The sequence below is a fragment of the Bombina bombina genome, chromosome 9 (assembly GCF_027579735.1).
Source record: "Bombina bombina isolate aBomBom1 chromosome 9, aBomBom1.pri, whole genome shotgun sequence".
Taxonomy (NCBI): domain Eukaryota; kingdom Metazoa; phylum Chordata; class Amphibia; order Anura; family Bombinatoridae; genus Bombina; species Bombina bombina.
Genome location: NC_069507.1, coordinates 9,836,097 through 9,859,651, shown reverse-complemented (window position 1 = coordinate 9,859,651; position 23,555 = coordinate 9,836,097). Strand labels below are relative to the sequence as shown.

The window sequence follows — 23,555 nt, the reverse complement described above, 5'->3', positions numbered from 1 at the left end:
GGAAATTATAGCAGATAAAGGTGGATTATTAGCACCATCAGGATTCATGGCCCTTGCGTAATGTCAGGGTGCCAGGAATCAGACTGAGACAAGAAGTGCAAAAATAATCACACCTTTATTAATAGCAAAAAATAATAAAAAGCCTACAAGTCAAATAACAAGCCAGGAATCAAAACCAGAGCTGGTAGTCAGACGAGCCGAGTCAGGAGCCAAAGCGAATAGTCAGACGAGCCGAGTCAGCGAGTAGTCAGACGAGCCGGAATCAGGAACAAGCCAGGGATCAGGAACCAGGAGGGACGTCAGACAGCCAGGTAATACACAGGAGCTCTCACAAACAGGTCTGAGACAACGGAAGGGCAAAGCATACTGAACAGAGGCCCTTTAAATAATAAGTGATGACATCACAATTCTGAGACTGCATCCTGTCTCCCACGGATGATGTACACCAGTCTGGCCATAAAAGGAAGTGCAAGAAATGAGCAGCATCACACACTATGCACCAGAGTCAGCAAGAGAGGTGAGTAAAATGGCTGCCAGCAGCACATGGCAAACAAAGCAGGGAAAAAACCCTGATATGAATATACAGCATTGTGTTATATAGTTAAAAACTAATCTATATTTCAGGATGAATAACTTTTGGATTATAATGTATCTTAAATAGATTCTATCTTTAGACAGATTTTTTCATCAAAAAGCATTTTATTTAAAAAAAAAAATTCATATTTAAATAAAAATAAAATAATATTCTGAATTTAAAAAAAAAAATCTGATTTAAATAAAAAAATATTTGTCTACTGTCCCGTCATGTCAGGTGGGAGGTGCTTTCACTCGTCACCTTATTGCTCTAAATTCAGAATGTCATTCATTCTCCTCACAGCCACAGCACAGTTTAGGTTCTTATTTCAGTCCCACGTCCCGTCCTGTCCAGTGATATCTACAAGGGGTTTATGGCCGCTGGATCATCTTATCTGCTCATTGTCATTAGGGTTTGTGGGCTTTTGCTTTAGCTAGAAGTATCCCCCTAGGTTGTGTGTAGCAAATATCCCTTTGTTAATTGCCCTGTAATTCCACAGTAGTCCGTTCTTGTGGAGAGGTGACCATAGGACAGAGCAGACAGCAGACTATGCGCAATAAGACTAAATTTTATTATTTACTTTGGTTTCCTATTACCCAGTTAGTTGGTCCCTGGTTTAGATGCATGTACTGATGTCTCTGACTGCTGTATACGTACAGTGTATGATGTACTTCCTTCATTGCTCTAGTATATATATATCAATGTGTGTTGCTGCGTCTATTGTTGTGATTAGGCAATCCTATAACTGAGGTTATTTTATATTTATAGACCAGAAGAGGTCACACAGTATCTATTTCTATTTGCTGTTTCATTGGATGCAAAACCGCACTAGGGCTCAGTCTGCCTTAGGTAATTTGTCCACAGTAATCCCATAGGGACACCCCTGCCATACACGCTACTACCCGATGTTCAGTAGATCACTACACCCACCTATACTGATATTTTCACCAAAACATAGATCTATTAACAAGTCATTAACATTAACATCTATTAACAAGTTATTTGTGTAAGGTTCCTTCTATGCTAGTGCCCTGGCCGGTGTGAACGTTGCTTTGTGCTGAAAATCTAGAGAAAGTGACTTTATGGATCATGCTTAAAATAAAAGAATGTGTTAGCAGAAGATTAGTTTGTTTTTTCTGGCACCAGCTAGTTTGTCAGTACTGAGTATTCAGGTCATAAAGGTATAGAGCTTCCATAAGTACTGTACTTTACTAATACTCCAGTCATGTGATGCACATTAACTGGGCTAAATTTGATGACTTGCGACTCTACTTAGACTTTAACAACTGACTCGAGACTTGACTTGGACTTGAGCCTTCTGACTTGGAAATACTTTATATCTTCTAAAACCAAAGAGTTGTTATCACTCTAGGCTGGTCCCTGGAGCTTCACAAACAAAACAATATACATAAAATGCCTAACTCACTCCTTTTTAATAACACCCCTCTAGCTAATGGAATTGTGTATAATGCAGTATATGTTATCCTACAAATTATGCAATGAAAATCTATTATTAACCCCTTGCACCAAAAAGACATAGGTACTACGTCACAGAGTACTAGGGTTGCCACCTTTAGTTGAGGCCAAACCCAAATACTCTTGCACTGTGCACAGCACAGAAAAAACAATTTGCAGAGTACACAATACATATAATAGCACATAAACACAAACGCACACATAGATATTCACACTTTAAATCTCACACACACACACTTACACTCTCTCACACATTCACACTCTTTCACACACACACACACACTCTCTCTGTCCTCACACACAGAAAGACACTCATGCTCTCACACACTAACACTCTCTCACACACACACTAACACAGTCTCTCTCACACACACACTAACACAGTCTCTCTCTCACACACACACTAACACACTCTCTCTCTCACACACACACTAACACAGTCTCTCTCACACACACACTAACACACTCTCTCTCTCAGACACACACTAACACACTCTCTCACACGCACACTAACGCACTCTTTCTCTCTCTCACACACACACAAACACACACTCTCTCTCACACACACACTTACACTCTCTCACACATTCACACTCTTTCACACACACACACACACACACACACACTCTCTCTCTCTCTCTCTCTGTCCTCACACACAGAAAGACACTCATGCTCTCACACACTAACACTCTCTCACACACACACACACTAACACAATCTCTCTCACACACACACACTAACACGCTCTCTCACACACACACTAACACAGTCTCTCTCTCTCTCTCTCACACACACACACACACTAACACACTCTCTCTCACACACACACACTAACACACTCTCTCTCACACGCACACTAACACTCTCTCTCTCACACACACACACTTACACTCTCTCACACATTCACACTCTTTCTCACACACACACACACACACTCTCTCTCTGTCCTCACACACAGAAAGACATTAATGCTCTCACACACTAACACTCTCTCACACACACACTAACACAGTCTCTCTCACACACACACTAACACAGTCTCTCTCACACACACACACACACTAACACACTCTCACACACACACTAACACACTCTCACACACGCACACACTAACACCATCTCTCTCTCACACACACACTAACACACTCTCTCTCTCTCACACACACACACACACTAACACACTCTCTCTCACACACACACTAACACCCTCCCTCTCTCTCTCTCTCTGTATCTCTCTCACACACACACTAACACTCTCTCTCTCACACACACACACTAACACCCTCTCTCTTACACACACACTAACACCCTCTCTCTCACACACACACACACTAACACACTCTCTCATACACACACTAACACTCTCTCTCTCACACACACACACTAACACCCTCTCTCTCTCTCTCTCTCTCACACACACACACACTAACACTCTCTCTCACACACACACACACACACACACACTAACACACTCTCTCTCACACACTAACACACACACTCTCTCTCACACACTAACACACTATCTCTCTCTCACACACATACTAATACTCTCTCTCTCCATCTCACACACACTAACACACTATCTCTCTCACACACACTAACACTCTCTCTCACACACACTAACACTCTCTCTCTCACACACAGTTGTTTGTTTTTGTGGGACCATGAAGCAATAAAGGTCTATTGATTTATGTATTGGGCTGGAGTGACCTTTTCTTTTTATACTTTATTTCCATCTAAAGGGGAGGAGAGTTCACAGCTTCATTCATTACATTTGGGAATAGAGAACCTGGCCACCAGGAGGAGGCAGAGGCACCCCAGCCAAAGGCTTAAATACCTCCCCTGCTCCCCTCATCCCCCAGTCATTCTTTGCCTTTCGTCACAGGAGGTTGGCAGAGAAGTGTCGGAAGATTCAGAGTTGTCTCTTATGGAGGGTAGTACTCTTCGGAATGGGACTGGAGTTTTAAGTAGTCCTGTCAGCCTCTCAGTGAGAGCCTGAGTGAAAGTTAGAATCCAGAGATGCAGGGAGAGTCTATCTGCGAAACCATTCCGACTTATATTAACAGCTCCACAAGCAATCAGCGTTGACGAGTTTCGCTGCCTGCTTTCTGCACTCAAGTCCATGTCAGGAGCGATGCTTTTATCTGTCACACTTGAAGGTCCGTGTTCCTGTTCCACGGCATAGAGTCTGGTAAGATTGTTTCATTTTTTATACATAATAACACAGTGACAGGGTCACAGTGTGGTGCCTTTTTTCTTATGGAATCAAGGGTTAATATTCCTGGTAAGATGATTATTGAACAGGGGGGTTTATACATGATATTGTTTATTGTGTTATTGCTGTGTTATGTGCGAGATGAGGCTCTGGCAATGGAACTTTCAGGTTCACTTCCGGGAGTATTTGCGCGGCCGATTTTGTAGCATTTTCTCCTTAGTGCAGGGGCGGTCCTGCGAGGCATCCCATGTGACCGGGTGTGGCGGTCTCCACTTCCTCTGTTGATCAGTGTTGCAGGAGACAAAGCGGTTTCTGTAGTCCGGGTCATAGGAGGTGGTGAGTGCCCTGGCCATTGGAGGTATAAAGGTGTCTATTTATTAAGTTAATCTAGTCCATAATAAGAGTGCAAGCTATGGAGGACTCTGACGTGTTAGAGGGTACTTCCTTTTAAACAAAGTCTCATTCCTGTGTTTATTGTGAGGAGTTTCTTGTAGATCAGCCTGCTCAACTATGTTACATATGCTTTGGTAAAGTTGCAACATCAAAAAATAAAGGGATGTCTAGTACTACTGAGCTGTCCACCTCTGAGGGTTCCCCGTCCCGTGAGGTGCGTTCCCTGCTTTCATTTTCCGAATGCACATGCTACGCCCCAGGGTCCAACCATTACTCCTACGGGAGAGATTCGTTGGCTGTCAGATTCTGCGGATCAACTGCAAACGGTGGTATCAAAAGTGATCCATGCCTTACCATGTTCTGCTAAGCGCAAGCATACAGCGTATCATGGCGGCCCGGCCCAGGGGTTGTCTACGCCTATGGAAATTTCAGAGGCATTATACGATGACGAGGCCCACTCTGACTCTTCGGAGGAGGCTCCTTCTGGGTCGGAGTCCATGTCATCTCTTCCCCCGGCTGTGGAGGAGCCTGACTTTAGGTTTAGGATAGAGAATTTGCGCTTTTTGCTGAAGCAAGTGCTTGCTTCTCTGGAGGTTCTGGAACTGAAGCTTCCGGAGGATCCTTCGATTCCTAAGCTTAATAAGGTATACGAGGACAGGGTAGTGCCTCAGACCTTCACGGTTTCTGTTAAGATGGCTAATATTATTACGAATGAATGGGAGCGATTCCAGTACAGTGTAGTGTGTCACTGCCCAAGTATAGCTGTTCCTTTGTGTGCTCCTGGGTGGGACAGATTGTTGTATCTATGTGCCTGAATTACTGTTGCTGAACCTGCCTGTCTGACTACTCTACCTGTTTTACCCCTTAAACTGCTGGATTGTATTACTGTTGCCGAACCCTGCCTGCCTGACCATTCTAGTGGTGTGCCCTTGGACTGCTTTACTGTTGCAAAACCCTGCCTGCCTGACCATTCTAGTGGTGTGCCCTTGGACTGCTTTACTGTTGCCAAACCCTGCCTGCCTGACCATTCTAGTGGTTCATCCTTGGACTGTGTTGGCGCTAGGGACTGTCCTGCCTGTGGTGAGTGCCGCCTTCCTCATCTTACTAACTTGCTCTGCTCTGGGATATTCCCTATCATTCCGACTCGACGCTAGGATAACAAGACTACTGGCCGAGTTTGGTCTGATAGAGGAGTATCCCACGAGCGTTACACAATGTCCGTGGTATACTAAATATTGAATGCAAGGTACCGCAATCAATTTGGGGTACCTTGCATTCCAATTCTCTACATTTTTCAAAACAGCCAATAGGATTAGAGCTACAGAAATCCTATTGGCTGTTCAAATCAGCCAATAAGATTTCAGTACCTCTCATCCTATTGACTGATTTTGAAAATTTCAGCCAATAGGAATTCAAGGTACCCCAATAAATATGGGGTACCTTGAATTCAATCTTCAGTGTGCGGCGAACGATCGCATGAAGAGGAACCTCCACGCCTTCGCCGAGGAGCGCCACCGCCGCCGATGACTGCTGCAGAGGATCGCCACTTCTGAGAAGACCGCTCGGGACCTCCGCTCGGCGCTGTCTTCACTGTGGATGAAGATGATGGACCTGCCTGGAAGAAGACCTTCTCCGCCTGACTTCTGAAACCGTGAGTACCTATTTGGGGCTTTAGTGTTAGTTAGTTTTTTTTTTGGGGGGGGGGGGTGTTTTTTTATATTAGGTTTTTTTTGGGGGGGAATTGCAAAAGAGCTGAATGCCCTTTTAAGGGCAGTGAAAAAAGAGCTGAATGCCCTTTTAAGGGCAGTGAAAAAAGAGCTGAATGCCCTTTTAAGTTTGGTTGGTGGGGGGTTTTACTGTTAGGGGGGACTTTGTTTACTTGTAATGTAAAAGAGCTGATTTCTTTAGGGCACTACCCTACAAAAAGCCCTTTTAAGGGCTATTGGTAGTTTAGCATTAGATTAGTTTGGTTTTTTTTTCATAGGGATTAGGTTTAATTTTTTTATTTTGGATAGTGTTGTTTATTATTTTTTGGAATGTTAGCATTTTTTTATTTTCTGTAATTAGAATAATGTAATGTAATTTTTTTTATTTTCTATTGTAATGTAGTCATTTTTTTTATTATAATTAAGAGGTTAATTTAGAGGGTGTTAGGTTAGGGGGCTTAGTCATTAAATTCATTTTTTGCGTTGTGATGGTTGGCGGTGTAGGAGTTAATAGGTAAATTAGGTTTTTATGCGTTGTGGGGGTTGGCGGATTAGGGGTTAATAGATGTATGTATTAGGTAGTTTAGGTATTTTTTTCTTAATATTTAGTACGGGCGTTTTTTTTGTTTTTTTTAAATACTTATTGCAGGCGCTTAGGTTTTTCTTAATACTTATTGTGGGCGGTTATTTTTTTTCTGTTGGCTGCCTCGTGCTGCCAACATTCCTTTGAGGATGCCTACGTAACTGCCAACGACGATGGACGCGCTACAAACGCGATTAAAGTATAGATTTACTATAGTAATCAATATTCTGACACTAAATTAGGCAAAGAGCATTAATGAATTCTTTAATACTAGGGGGAAGATTACGGTTTTTACGCGGTTTTGGTATCACAAATACAGCGCCGCATATAAATGCGGCACGTATATTTCACCCGTCGGCCGCAATTTTTACTCCCATAAGGTAACATAGAACCGCGTCGCAAATCGGTATCACATATTCAACACAAGGACTTACGCTGCGAAAATTGAGACATTCTACTCCATTTTCACCTTGCCACACATAGCGTAAGCACTGTAACTCCCGTAACTGCCTGAAAATATTAACTAACACCTAATGCATGCACAATATCTATCTACCTCCTGAAATTAACTAACACCTAGCGTATGCGCAATATCTACCTGTCAACCACAATCCCCCACCGCAATAACTAATAAAGTATATTAACCCCTAATCCGTCATTAACCCACATCGCAATAAACCTAATAAAGTATATTAACCCCTAATCCACCATTAACCCACATCACAATAAACCTAATAAAGTATATTAACCCCTAATCCGTCATTAACCCACATGGCAATAAACCTAATAAAGTATATTAACCCCTAATCCACCATTAACCCACATCACAATAAACCAAATAAAGTATATTAACCCCTAATCCACCATTAACCCACATCACAATAAACCAAATAAAGTATATTAACCCCTAATCCGTCATTAACCCACATCACAATAAACCTAATAAAGTATATTAACCCCTAATCTGCCATTAACCCACATCACTATAAACCTAATAAATCTATTAACCCCTAATCCGCCAAGCTCCCAAACAACTTATTAAATTACTAAGCCCCCTAACCTAACACCCCCTAAATTAACCCCAATTACCTAAATTAAAAAATACTAAATTACAATTAAAATAAAAAAGCTAACATTACTTAAAAATTAAAAAACTAAATTTAAATTAATTTAAGATTGCAATAAATAAAGTCTAACATTACATAAAATAATAAACCAAATTACCAAAAATAAAACAATTGGGGCTTGTCCGGGCGGCAGCCATGACAGGTCGCATAATCTAGAAGCTCTGTATCTCAGATAGATATCACATCAGATAAGTATTTCTGATATGACACAGCACTGAAAGACATTTCTATTAATGATCTCCACCAAAGCTAGAGCCGGGTAGAGTAGTTTCAGAGAAGCTGCTAATACTGTGCCATCACCTATCTCAATTCTGTCTAATCTGAACAATGTCAGTCCGATTGAATGCCAGAAACAGCTTTTCCATCATGGAGTCTGTGGAAGCATGGGAGGCTAAACTTCAACTGCTAATAACGGAGCACTTTAGCAGCCTTGAGAAACAGCTGAGCACAATGATAACACCAATTCTACTGACCAGCGGTCAATCTGTATCCTATGACAGGGCACATACAGAGGAGAGGAACAAATTACACGTCATCTCCTCAGACAGCTCAACCTTCGGCAGCCATAACAAAAGTGCACTTGCTCTCACGAGGCCAGCGGAGACCTAAGACAACTGCAGAGGGTGCCGATATTAGGAAACTGGGCTGGAAGAAGTCAGCTAAAAGTTCAAATCGGCTAAAATTTCCCAAGGAGAACCGCCGCAAAATACCACAGAATATAATGGCGATGCATAAACTGCAGATATTGGCCCAGCGCAGACGTCGAAGAGGCAGCATGTGTCTTCCCCAGAAACAAGTGAGCCGTAAGTTACATGGCAGAAGCCTACTACAAATAATACACATCTTACATGTGTCAGCTCGATTGGGAAACTGTGTGGACACAAACAACAAGGGGTTGTTTTCAAATATTGTGATTTTCCTGGTCTGTTTGGACTCTGACATCCAGGAACACTATCAACATCCAACTGTTTTTGTATTTTATTGTACCCTATTGTATCAATGCAATGTTTTGTGGACCCAGGACATACTTGAAAACGAGAGAAATCTCAATGTATCCTTCCTGGTAAAATATTTTATAAATAAATAATAATAAATAAATAAATCCAACAGCCCTGGGATAATCTGCATCTGGTATGTCTTCGTCAGAACCTAAATCGTTCTGGGGTTGGCTAGAACTTATGAAATACCCTTTACAGACTCTTAAACTATATTTGTTTATTGCCTAGTTTGGATTGTACCCTATTCTTTAGTTTTAAATCACAATGTTTATGTTTACCTCACTGTACTTCCTGTTCAGATACATTTATCTAGATCAGTGTTTTTCAACCAGTGTGCCGTGGCACACTAGTGTGCCGTGAAAGATCCTCAGGTGTGCCGCAGCAGACTAACAACAGTGTGACATATTTTTTAAATGTTGCTTGTTTTTTATTCTTGGCCATTTTTTTATTTTGAGTGAGATGATGATTGAGGGTAACTGCGCAGCGGCCGCTCGCCTCCCCGACCCGTGTTCACACTTGGAAGGAACCCCCACCCACCACAACAAACACGTTGACATGTATGTGTGCATGTATGTATGTATGTATGCATTTGTATGTGTGTGTGTATGTATGTATGTGTGTATGTATGTGTGTATGTATGTATGTATGTGTGTATGTATGCATGCATTTGTATGTGTGTGTGTGTATGTATGTATGTGTGTATGTATGTATGTATGTGTGTATGTATGCATTTGTATGTGTGTGTGTGTGTGTGTATGTATGTATGCTTGTGTATATATATATGTGTATATCATTATGATTGATTGTGAATGAATGTCAATATGTCATGTATAGTTTGTAGGAGGCATGGCATGACAGCACAGTACAGTGTGTGTATATATGTATATGTGTATATATATCCTGTAATAGACTACAATGTGTGATTTTGTAAAATGTTGGGATGGTGGTGTGCCGCAGGATTTTTTAATGTAAAAAAGTGTGCCATGGCAAAAAAAAGGTTGAAAATGACTGATCTAGATGATCCAGCCTCGGTCATAACTTGTTAAAAGTTCAAACAGTAACTAGAGTACCTTCTGCAGTATATAATGCTAGACAAGAGTGTTCTATAACAAATCTATACAATATCCCCCCACTCTGGCCTTAACGGCTTTCATCTTTTGCTATACCTATTCTGCAATACCTGGGGGTTAGGGAGATTGAATCTTTTGCCCATGTTTTATTGTCTAACATATCTTAATTACTAACTACTTCCCTAATGTCATGTCACCCTATGGCCTCATTTTCAGCGGCCGAGACAGTGAGGCGCCTTAAATTATGGATTGACTAGAATGGGAAAATACACTTGTAAACAGAGGTTTAGACATTAGACAAGATGTTAATTGAATTTTGGGTAAACATGTACCCTATCTGTTCTTTGTAGTAAATGCATAAAGGGTAACTAGTATCAGCTTTTGTCTCCCTTCTCCCAGAACGAAGGCAGTAAGATATCTTAGAAAATGCTCTTAATATACTGGTACTACTTATTACTATGCAGGCACAGGGATGTTGTGTTGGCGTACAATCTACATTTGTTATCTATTATAGAAAGTTTTATTTATTTTATAATATGTTCATTTATACATGTACATATTTAATGCTTTTCTTGTCTAAGTCGTTACCTGAATGATATAGACTAGCTTACTTACTTACATTCCTTTGTTGAGAAAACTAATTGTAATAACTGATAGTTTTTATTTATGTTATAGTGGCACAGTATTATACATTTTGGCTAAGGGTCCACATTCAGCCCTATACTATAGTCCTCCATACACTTTTTAACTATTCTTTAAAGGGACACTCAGGTTAAATTAAATTTTCATGATTCAGATACAGCTTGTATTTTTAAACAACTTTCCAATTTACTTCCATTAAAAAAATGTGCACAGTCTTTTATATTTACAATTTTTGAGTCACCAGATCCTACTGAGCATGTGCAAGAATTCACAGACTATACGTATATGCATTTGTGATTGGCTGATTGCTATCACATGGTACAAGGGGAGTGGAAATATACATAACTTTGAAATTTGTTATAAAAAAATCATAAATCATAAATTGTACTGAAATGCATTGTTTGCATTGCCACTAACTGAACCTTAATAAAAAGTATATATATATAAAAAAAAAAACTAATCCCTATGAAAAAAGCCCCCCCACAGTAAAAACACCCCCTAATCTAATACTACACTACCAGTAGCCCTTAAGAGCCTTTTGTAGGGCATTGCCCTAAGTTAAACAGCTCTTTTCCTTAAAAAAATACTAAGTCCCCCCTCTAACAGTAAAACCCCCTAAAATAAAAAACCTAACACAAAAAATCCGAAACTACCCATTGCCCCTAAAGGGGCATTTGTATGGGCATTGCCCTTAAAGGGCATTCAGCTCTTTTACTTCCCTTAAAAGGGCATTCAGCTCTTTTAAGAGTGCCCAGAAATCCCTAATCTTAAAAAAAAATAAACCCCCCAAAAATAAAAAAAAAGGCCTAAGTCTAACCCCCCAAATAGGTACTCAACGTTCCTGAAGTCCGGCAAAGAAGGTCCTGTTCCAGGCAGTGAAGTCTTCTTCCAAGCGGCCGACATCTTCTTCCAAGCAGGGACCTCTTCCTTCCTCATCAAGGACCAAGCCAGCGCAGAACAGGACCGGCGACCGCGGAGCCATGGAGCATGGAGAATCCTCTTTGTACGATTGCCGCCGTACACTGAATAGTTAATTCAAGGTACACGTTTAAATATGGCGTCCCTTGCATTCCTATTGGCTGATTTGGTTCTTCAAATTCAAATCAGCCAATAAGATGAGAGCTACTGAAATCCTATTGGCTGTTCAAATCATGGTGGGGGGGTTTACTGTTAGAGGGGGACTTAGTATTTTTATAAGGAAAAGAGCTGTTTACCTTTGGGCAATGCCCTACAAAAGGCCCTTTTAAGGGCTATTGGTAGTCAGTTGTCAAGTCCTACAAAAAAAAGTGTGGGAACTCACCAAGACTTCCACCCCCTCACAATTAACATTGTTTTGTACACACACACACTATATTTATATGTATATAATCTATACACTCTGGTTAATGAAAGCAAATTAAAGCCAATGAAGGGCTGAATGGCTGCCTTTGCCCTGAGGATGGGCGCAAGTAGTTCAATTTCTACATGGTAGAGGTGGCATGTTTATTTGTAATTTAGGATTCAACTGATACTGAGAAGCCAGAAACACACTTTTTAGAACACATGAAGGACATTTGTACATAGGTGATGTTGAATAATTAAAAAAGCTAAGAGCCAGGACTGCTGACAGGTTTCCATTTAGTGATTTGTAGGAAGTATTACTGCCCATTACTAGAGGATCTCACTATCCATCTAACCAGACTGTGCTCCAGCTACTCCCATGAGCAGTAGCAGTGTTTACTGAACCGTTTCTGTTCTCTGTCCAGGGGGAGCTTAGTTCCCACTGCAAAAATAGTGCTGGAACTCCGTTCCCATGCGTTCCCACTGGACTTGACCCCTGTTGGTAGTTTAGTATTAGATTAGGGGGGTGTTTTTATTTTGTGGGGGGGCTTTTTTATTTTCATAGGGATTAGGTTTAATTTTTTTATTTTTGATAATTTGGTTTATAATTTTATGTAATGTGTTTTTTTTTGTAAGCTTAGATTAATTTAATTTTTTTTTTTTTTTTTAAGTAATGTTAGCTTTTTTATTTTTATTATAATTTAGTATTTTGGAATTTAGGTAATTGAGCTTAATTTAGGGGGTGTTAGGTTAGGGTGTTTAGTAATTTAATTAGTTATTTGCGTTGTGGGGGGTTGGCGGATTAGAGGTTAATAGATTTATTAGGATTATTGCGGTGTAGGGGGGTTGGCGGATTAGGGGTTAATAGTTTTGTTAGGTTTATTTCATTGTTGGTTAATGGTGGATTAGGGGTTAATATATTCTATAAGGTTTGTTGCGATGTGGGTTAATGGTGGATTAGGGGTTAATACATTTATTTGGTAGTTTGCAATGTTGGGGTTAGCAGATTTAGAGGTTAATACTTTTATTAGGTAGTTTGCGATGTGTGTGAATGGCGCATTAGGGTTTAATAGTATAATTAGGCATATTGCGTTGTGGGGGGTTGTTGGTTTAGGGGTTAATACTTGTATTATTAGTTCTGATGTGGGTTTGATGGCGAATATAGGGGTTTTACGTGTCATGTTTATTTTTGGGACTCGGGTTAGACTTTTATGGGAGATTTATTAATTTTTTTTATATTCTTAGGCACCGGCAGTTTCTAAAGTGCTGTAAGTCACTGGTGACTCCAGAAATTTGTATTTACGCTCATTTCTGGACATCGCTAGTTTATCCGACTTACGGCACTTTATGAACTGCCGGCAAGGGTTCATGTAATACCCCGATGTGCGAGGTGAAATTACGGGCGGTGTGGGTTATAGCAGTTGCGCTGAAGCCTGCGCCGTATATGTAATCTCGCCCTAGAACTTTAAAGTTAAGGTATTTCAACTTGCCTTGGACTTGCCTGTTTTGACTCGGGACTTTACTTTAATTCAAAGACTCAAGACTTACTTGTGACTTGCAAAACTCTGACTTGGTCCCACCTCTGATATATATATATAAATATTTAGTATTACTTGGATCTTTCTTATTTTTTAGATGTGGACTCGGCTAAAGTTTGTACAGGGAAAGGTGCAGTGACTCTCCGGAGCTCCCCGGGACCCGGAGAGATACAAAAGAGCAGATCAACGCTGGATATTGAACTGTCACTGAGTAAGATTTTGTGTTCAAAAACAAATAACCATTTGCAAATGTGAAGCCCTTTTGCTAGGCCTGAGAGATCCCAAGAGCCAGAACATTCACCTCAAAACCCAACCAGTGATTGGCTGCACACAAGTGGGACTATAGCTATGTGTTTAACATATAACAAGGACACTGATTTCATTATTAAGAGCAATTTATTTTTTTGTAAAGTGAAATGAGTTTAAATGTAAAGTGAAGCTCATACTGCACTATCATTGTACTACCTGTAACTGGTGATTGGCTGATTCTAACTAAGGAATGATTGCTCAATAGTGTTCTGTCTATGTCCCTCCATGTGTGCGTGCGTGTCAATGTATGTGTATGTCACTGTGTGTATGTCTCATTGTATGTGTGCATGGCACTCTGTCTGTTAGTACCTCTATGTGTATGGCATGTGTGTGACACTGTCACTGTGTGTATGTCACCATGTAATTATGTAACGCTCACTGTGTGTCACCATGTAATTGTGTAACACTCACTGTGTGTATGTCACCATGTAATTGTGTAACACTTACTGTGTGTCACCATGTAATTATTTAACACTCACTGTGTGTATGTCACCATGTAATTGTGTAACACTCACTGTGTGTATGTCACCATGTAATTATGTAACGCTCACTGTGTGTCACCATGTAATTATGTAACGCTCACTGTGTGTCACCATGTAATTATTTAACACTCACTGTGTGTATGTCACCATGTAATTGTGTAACACTCACTGTGTGTATGTCACCATGTAATTGTGTAACACTCACTGTGTGTATGTCACCATGTAATTGTGTAACACTCACTGTGTGTATGTCACCATGTAATTGTGTAACACTCACTGTGTGTATGTCACCATGTAATTGTGTAACACTCACTGTGTGTATGTCATCATGTAATTATGTAACACTCACTGTGTGTATGTCACCATGTAATTGTGTAACACTCACTGTGTGTATGTCACCATGTAATTGTGTAACACTCACTGTGTGTATGTCACCATGTAATTGTGTAACACTCACTGTGTGTATGTCACCATGTAATTGTGTAACACTCACTGTGTGTATGTCACCATGTAATTGTGTAACACTCACTGTGTGTATGTCACCATGTAATTGTGTAACACTCACTGTGTGTATGTCACCATGTAATTGTGTAACACTCACTGTGTGTATGTCACCATGTAATTGTGTAACACTCACTGTGTGTATGTCACCATGTAATTATGTAACGCTCACTGTGTGTCACCATGTAATTGTGTAACACTCACTGTGTGTATGTCACCATGTAATTATTTAACACTCACTGTGTGTATGTCACCATGTAATTGTGTGACACTCACTGTGTGTATGTCACCATGTAATTGTGTAACACTCACTGTGTGTATGTCACCATGTAATTGTGTGACACTCACTGTGTGTATGTCACCATGTAATTGTGTAACACTCACTGTATGTATGTCACCATGTAATTGTGTGACACTCACTGTGTGTATGTCCCCATGTAATTGTGTAACACTCACTGTGTGTATGTCACCATGTAATTGTGTAACACTCACTGTGTGTATGTCACCATGTAATTGTGTAACACTCACTGTGTGTATGTCACCATGTAATTGTGTAACACTCACTGTATGTATGTCACCATGTAATTGTGTGACACTCACTGTGTGTATGTCACCATGTAATTGTGTAACACTCACTGTATGTATGTCACCATGTAATTGTGTAACACTCACTGTGTGTATGTCACCATGTAATTGTGTAACACTCACTGTGTGTATGTCACCATGTAATTGTGTAACACTCACTGTGTGTATGTCATCATGTAATTGTGTAACACTCACTGTGTGTATGTCACCATGTTATTGTGTAACACTCACTGTGTGTATGTCACCATGTAATTGTGTAACACTCACTGTGTGTATGTCACCATGTAATTGTGTAACACTCACTGTGTGTATGTCACCATGTAATTGTGTAACACTCACTGTGTGTATGTCACCATGTAATTGTGTAACACTCACTGTATGTATGTCACCATGTAATTGTGTGACACTCACTGTGTGTATGTCACCATGTAATTGTGTAACACTCACTGTGTGTATGTCACCATGTAATTGTGTAACACTCACTGTGTGTATGTCACCATGTAATTGTGTAACACTCACTGTGTGTATGTCACCATGTAATTGTGTAACACTCACTGTGTGTATGTCATCATGTAATTGTGTAACACTCACTGTGTGTATGTCATCATGTAATTGTGTAACACTCACTGTGTGTATGTCATCATGTAATTGTGTAACACTCACTGTGTGTATGTCACCATGTAATTGTGTAACACTCACTGTGTGTATGTCACCATGTAATTGTGTAACACTCACTGTGTGTATGTCACCATGTAATTGTGTAACACTCACTGTGTGTATGTCACCATGTAATTGTGTAACACTCACTGTGTGTATGTCACCATGTAATTGTGTAACACTCACTGTATGTATGTCACCATGTAATTGTGTGACACTCACTGTGTGTATGTCACCATGTAATTGTGTGACACTCACTGTGTGTATGTCACCATGTAATTGTGTGACACTCACTGTGTGTATGTCACCATGTAATTGTGTAACACTCACTGTGTGTATGTCACCATGTAATTGTGTAACACTCACTGTGTGTATGTCACCATGTAATTGTGTAACACTCACTGTGTGTATGTCACCATGTAATTGTGTATCACTCACTGTGTGTATGTCACCATGTAATTGTGTAACACTCACTGTGTGTATGTCACCATGTAATTGTGTAACACTCACTGTGTGTATGTCACCATGTAATTGTGTAACACTCACTGTGTGTATGTCACCATGTAATTGTGTAACACTCACTGTGTGTATGTCACCATGTAATTGTGTAACACTCACTGTGTGTATGTCACCATGTAATTGTGTAACACTCACTGTGTGTATGTCACCATGTAATTGTGTAACACTCACTGTGTGTATGTCACCATGTAATTGTGTGACACTCACTGTGTGTATGTCACCATGTAATTGTGTAACACTCACTGTGTGTATGTCACCATGTTATTGTGTAACACTCACTGTGTGTATGTCACCATGTTATTGTGTAACACTCACTGTGTGTATGTCACCATGTTATTGTGTAACACTCACTGTGTGTATGTCACCATGTAATTGTGTAACACTCACTGTGTGTATGTCACCATGTAATTGTGTAACACTCACTGTGTGTATGTCACCATGTAATTGTGTAACACTCACTGTGTGTATGTCACCATGTAATTGTGTAACACTCACTGTGTGTATGTCACCATGTAATTGTGTAACACTCACTGTGTGTATGTCACCATGTAATTGTGTGACACTCACTGTGTGTATGTCACCATGTAATTGTGTAACACTCACTGTGTGTATGTCACCATGTTATTGTGTAACACTCACTGTGTGTATGTCACCATGTAATTGTGTAACACTCACTGTGTGTATGTCACCATGTAATTGTGTAACACTCACTGTGTGTATGTCACCATGTAATTGTGTAACACTCACTGTGTGTATGTCACCATGTAATTGTGTAACACTCACTGTGTGTATGTCACCATGTAATTGTGTAACACTCACTTGTGTGTCACTTAGTGTATGTCAATGTGTGTCTCACTTGGTGTTTGTCAATCTGGGTGCCACTTAAGTGTGTTACTATGTGTATATGTCACTGTGGGTGTCATTGTTTATATGTGTCTGTGTCACTTAGTGTATATCACTGTATGTATGTGACTGAGTGTGTGTGTCACTTGGTGTATTTCACTGGGTGTCACTGTATGTTTGTGACTCTGTGTGTCACTTGGTGTATGTCTCTGTATGTCTGTGACTGAGTGTGTGTGTCACTTGGTGTATTTCACTGGGTGTCACTGTATGTATGTGACTGTTGTAGCAGAGAGGCAGTAGGATCTGTAATATATTTTGGGTAGGCAGAGACAAGCAAGTAACTACTCTTGGTAATTGTAGCAGAGAGACAGTAGGATCTGTAATATCTTTTTGGTAAGCAGAGACAAGCAAATAACTACTCTTGGTAATTGTAGCAGAGAGGCAGTAGGATCTGTAATATATTTTGGGTAGGCAGAGACAAGCAAGTAACTACTCTTGGTAATTGTAGCAGAGAGACAGTAGGATCTGTAATATCTTTTTGGTAAGCAAAGACAAGCAAGTAACTACTCTTGGTAATTGTAGCAGAGAGGCAGAAGGATCTGTAATATCTTTTGGGTAAGCAGAAACAAGCAAGTAACTACTCTTGGTAATTGTAATAATAACCCCTTTCTACCAAGAACTAGACGACACATAGCTTGGGAGTCAACAACAACTTTTTCTTCAACAGAAAAAAAACAAACACTTTTTAAAAACAGTCTCCCCTACAAGGGGTTTCCCAACGGAAACAGCAGGGAGTTTAAACAGTAACATACAGTTTAACATACATTTTAACCATTAGCCTAAATAACAATTCCTGCATAGTTCATAAGTGGCGAGTTTTGCCACAATGCTCCCCCAGAACCAAACCGGCATACCCAGTCTGATCCCAACGAATTGGCTTGGGGAGGTCCGAAGGAGTGTTCACAGATCAAGGTTCAAGTTGAGTTTGTCTGGACAACCCGTCGGCGTTGCCGTTTTGCTTCCCAGGTCGGTAATGGATTGTTAAGTCAAACGGCTGCAGCGCCAAACTCCAGCGCAACAGCCGGGCATTGTCTCCGGATACCCTGTTCAGCCACACCGACGGGTTGTGATCTGTGAGCAAGGAAAATTGTTGTCCATATAGATATGGCTGTTTCTTGAGGGCCCACACCACAGCCAGTCATTCCTTTTCGATGGTGGCGTAGCTAACTTCTCGGGGTAACAGTTTCCTGCTTAGGTAGGCCACAGGATGCTCACTGCCATCAGCCCCGACTTGGCTCAGCGCGGCTCCCAGTCCAAACATAGAAGCGTCTGTATGGACGAGAAAGCGTTTAGTTGGATCCGGGGCAGCAAGGATAGGGGCATTTACGAGAGTGTTTTTTTAGTTCTTGGAATGCTTGTTCACACTCTGGGCTCCAGGTAACAATCTTAGGAAGGTTTTTACGGGTGAGGTCTGTGAGGGGTTTGGCTAGGGTACTATAATTAGGTACAAACTTCCTATAATAGCCTGCGGTACCTAGAAAGGCTAGCACTTGGGTCTTGGTACGGGGAGTGGGCCACTTGGCTACAGCCTCTACCTTAGCCGGTTCGGGCTTCTGCTACCCGCTACCTACTCGGTGCCCTAGGTACTGGACCTCCGCCATCCCTATATGACATTTGCTAGGCTTAAGGGTTAATCCTGCGTCCCTAATGCGATCTAGGATCGCCCCTATATGGTTCAAATGCTCGTCCCAGGAGCTGCTAAATATAGCTATGTCGTCTAAATAGGCGCATGCGTACTCTTGGGACCCATCCAGTAGCCGATCTACCATTCGCTGGAAAGTAGCCGGAGCGTTCTTCATCCCGAATGGCATGACCTTGAATTGGTACAGGCCAAACGGGGTGACGAACGCTGATTTGGGGATGGCATCCTCGGCTAGTGGGATCTGCCAGTACCCCTTACACAGATCTATGGTGGTGAGGTACTGGCCTCGAGCCATTTTATCCAGGAGCTCATCTATCCGGGGCATAGGGTAGGCGTCAGAGATGGTTTTATCATTAAGTTTCCGGTAGTCTACGCAGAAGCGGGTCGTGCCGTCCCGCTTCGGCACTAGAACTACCGGCGAGGCCCAGGGGCTGTCCGAGTGCTCAATCACTCCTAACTGTAGCATATCGTCAATCTCCTTCCGCATATGTTCTCTCACCGATTCTGGTATGCAGTAAGGAGGTTGACGCATGGGGAGGTAACCTGGGGTTTCTACCCTATGGGTGGCCAGTCGGGTATATCCAGGCACGTTGGAGAACGTGTCTCTCTTTTCCTGCAGTAGCTCTGCTATTTGAGCTCGTTCCCGAGGACTTAACCGCTCACCTAATTGTACCTCTCCCAGACCTTCGTTCCGGTTCTTCATTCCTAGGAGGTCGGGAAGAGGTAAACTGTCTGCGTCGTCCGCGGCAGGGGCGCAAATAGCATTCACCTCCTCTGCGCGTTCATGGTACGGCTTCAACATATTTACATGGAGCATGCGTCTACCGCCTGCTCCAGTACATGGGCCGATCACATAGGTGGTGTCACAGATTTGTTCCACTACCTTGTATGGGCCCTGCCAGGAGGCCTGCAGTTTATCATTTTTGACCGGTTTTAAGATTAGCACCTTCTGCCCAGTCTGAAAACTGCGGTCCCTGGCGCCCCTATCATACCAACGGCGCAGTCCGAGTCAGGGCCTCCAGGCGCTCCCTAAACTCCAGCATGTATGGTACGATAGGAGTACCGTCACTATTGACTTCCCCCTCCCAATGCTCTCGGATTAAGTCTAGGGGACCCCGTACCCTCCTTCCGAATAATAATTCAAAGGGAGAGAACCCCGTGGACTCCTGAGGTACCTCCCGGTAGGCGAAAAGCAAATGGGGTAGAAACCGCTCCCAGTTCTTCTGGGTATCCATGAACGTGCGGAGCATCTGTTTCAGTGTTCCATTAAACCGTTCACAGAGCCCATTAGACTGGGGGGGGATAAGTGGAATTTACAATGGGTTTCACCCCACATGCTCTCCACAACTGGTGGGTAATCTCGGCCGTAAACTGGGTGCCCCGGTCCGAAATAATCTCCCGGGGAAATCCCATGCGGGAGAAGATTCTGATGAGGGCATCTGCCACGGTCTCGGCCACGCTACCAAACTCTAGTGGAGGGGCCCAAGAGACATTAGGGGGGTGATTGCTTACCTGAGCCTCAGAGTGATCAGCCAGTGCGTTGGTGCGGGCCTGTTGTCAGGTAACCACGGGCAGTGCTTCTTGTGGGGAGGTTCGGGGTGCAAACGCTGAAGTCAGCTCCCCTAAGTCGTTGCCCAAAATAACGTCTGCGGGCAAATTTTGCATAAGGCCCACTTCTACGTTCCCTGACCCTGCTCCCCAATCCAAGTGTACTTTGGCCGTGGGAATCTTGTAAATGGCTCCCCCGGCCACCCGGACAGCTACACAGTCTCCGGTGAGTTGATTGGTGGAAACTAAATGTTGCCGGAGCAAGGTTATGGTGGCCCCAGAGTCATGCAGCCCTTGGACACGTCGGCCCTCTATATAGACCACCTGGCGGTGGCTTTGTAGGTTGTCCGAAGCGGCCTGTACTGGGTTTACATCGTGTAAGATGCCCAAGGGTTCCTCGTGGAAGACTGCGGGTTGGGTCTGTAGTCGGGGCTCGTTCTGGTAGCAGTGTACAGCTGTCCGGTTGTTTGACAAGTTGTTCTGGTTGTTCCAGGTGGATCGGTTCTTGTTCCTGGGACAGTCTCTCTGAATGTGCCCTTGTTGGTTACAAAGATGGCAACGGATAGCTGATCGAGTCTGGTATCGGGGAGGGGGTGGGTAGACCCCAATACTGGAGCGTTGCTGTGTTCGTTGAGCTCTCTGAGCGTCTTGGTATTCGTCAGCCAAGGTCGCTGCGGTATGTACCGTGCACGGTTTTCGATCTCTCAGCCAGTTTTGCAATTCAGTGGACACCCCTTGGAAGAATTGCTCCATCAACAGGAGTTGTAAAAGGTCTTCCAACTGGGTGACTTGGGCTGCCTGCAACCAGCCTTTAGCGGCCCTGGTTAGCCGATGCGCCCACTCAGTGGGGGTATCTTTCTCCAGCTTCTTCAGGTCTCGCAACCGCTGTCGGTATGCCTCCGGGGTAATAGTATACCTAGTCAGGATGGCCTGTTTTACCTTCTGGTAGTCCCTGCTGTCCTCATCTGGTATGGCGCGGTAGGCTTCAGCGGCCCGCCCGGATAACATGCCAGCCAGTAGGGGAACTTGGTCAGCGGTACTAATATTATGCAGTTGGCATAATCGCTCAAAGTCCTGTAGGTACCCATCGATATCCTCCGTGTCGGTATGATCCTTGAATGCGTGGTAGGGAATCTTAGCTTTCCCTGTACCAGCACTGGAGTGTACTGGTAGCCCCTCTCCGGGTCTCGGAGTGGTTTGTCGGGTCACCATCAAGTACTCCTGTACGTCTGCTGATGTCCGTGTCAGGAGCTCCTCCGAATGGGGTAGCGGAAAAAAAGCCAACCGGGTCTGCATCTCTTTTTGGAATTCAGTTTCGTTGTTCGCCATGGGTACGGCCGTACCTGCTACCCGGTCTCCCTCCATGAGCTCTGCAATCAGCCTTGCTTTGGTTTTATTGCTGGCAATAATTCCTCTCGCCTCCAGTAATTCCTTCAATGCAGTTCTCTTTAGTCTGGTATAATCTGTCCCCATTCACCGTCTGTTCATATACATCACATGTCCTACGACTTGCTGTGCGGTTTGAATCCCATCGCTTGCCACCAATTGTAGCAGAGAGGCAGTAGGATCTGTAATATATTTTTGGTAAGCAAAGACAAGCAAGTAACGACTCTTGGTAATTGTAGCAGAGAGGTAGTAGGATCTGTAATATCTTTTTGGTAAGCAAAGACAAGCAAATAACTACTCTTGGTAATTGTAGCAGAGAGGCAGTAGGATCTGTAATATCTTTTTGGTAAGCAAAGACAAGCAAGTAACTACTCTTGGTAATTGTAGCAGAGAGGCAGTAGGATCTGTAATATCTTTTGGGTAAGCAGAGACAAGCAAGTAACTACTCTTGGTAATTGTAGCATAGAGGTAGTAGGATCTGTAATATCTTTTTGGTAAGCAAAGACAAGCAAGTAACTACTCTTGGTAATTGTAGCATAGAGGTAGTAGGATCTGTAATATCTTTTGGGTAAGCAGAGACAAGCAAGTAACTACTCTTGGTAATTGTAGCAGAGAGGCAGTAGGATCTGTAATATCTTTTTGGTAAGCAGAGACAAGCAAATAACTACTCTTGGTAATTGTAGCAGAGAGGTAGTAGGATCTGTAATATCTTTTGGGTAAGCAGAAACAAGCAAGTAACTACTCTTGGTAATTGTAATAATAACCCCTTTCCACCAAGAACTAGACGACACATAGCTTGGGAGTCAACAACAACTTTTTCTTCAACAGAAAAAAAACAAACACTTTTTAAAAACAGTCTCCCCTACAAGGGGTTTCCCAACTGAAACAGCAGGGAGATTAAACAGTAACATACAGTTTAACATACATTTTAACCATTAGCCTAAATAACAATTCCCGCATAGTTCATAAGTGGCGAGGTTTGCCACAACTGTGTGTGTCACTTGGTGTATGTCTCTGTATGTCTGTGACTGAGTGTGTGTGTCACTTGGTGTAATTCACTGGGTGTCTCTGTATGTATGTGACTGTGTGTGTCACTTGGAGTATGTCTTTGTATGTCTGTGACTGAGTGTGTCACTTGGTGTATTTCACTGTGGATGTCTCTGTATGTATGTGACTATGTGTATGTCACTGTCACTGTGTGTGTGTGTCACTTGGTGTATGTCACTGTATGTATGTGACTGTGTGTGTGTGTCACTTGGTGTACTTTACTGGTTGTCACTGTATGTATGTGACTGTGTGTGTGTGTCACTTGGTGTATGTCACTGTGGATGTCTCTGTATGTATGTGACTATGTGTATGTCACTGTCACTGTGTGTGTGTC

The 23,555-nt window shown here is 42.3% G+C and overlaps 1 protein-coding gene across 1 annotated transcript in view; it reads left to right on the top strand.

Moving 5' to 3' along the window:
• Positions 1-23,555, top strand: part of SORBS1 (sorbin and SH3 domain containing 1) — a gene marked incomplete in the record, with an annotated part of 400,431 nt that overhangs the window by 53,991 nt on the left and 322,885 nt on the right. Inside the window, 1 exon segment of the mRNA XM_053691869.1 lies at positions 13,740-13,853. Coding sequence (XP_053547844.1) covers positions 13,740-13,853 — 114 coding nt within the window.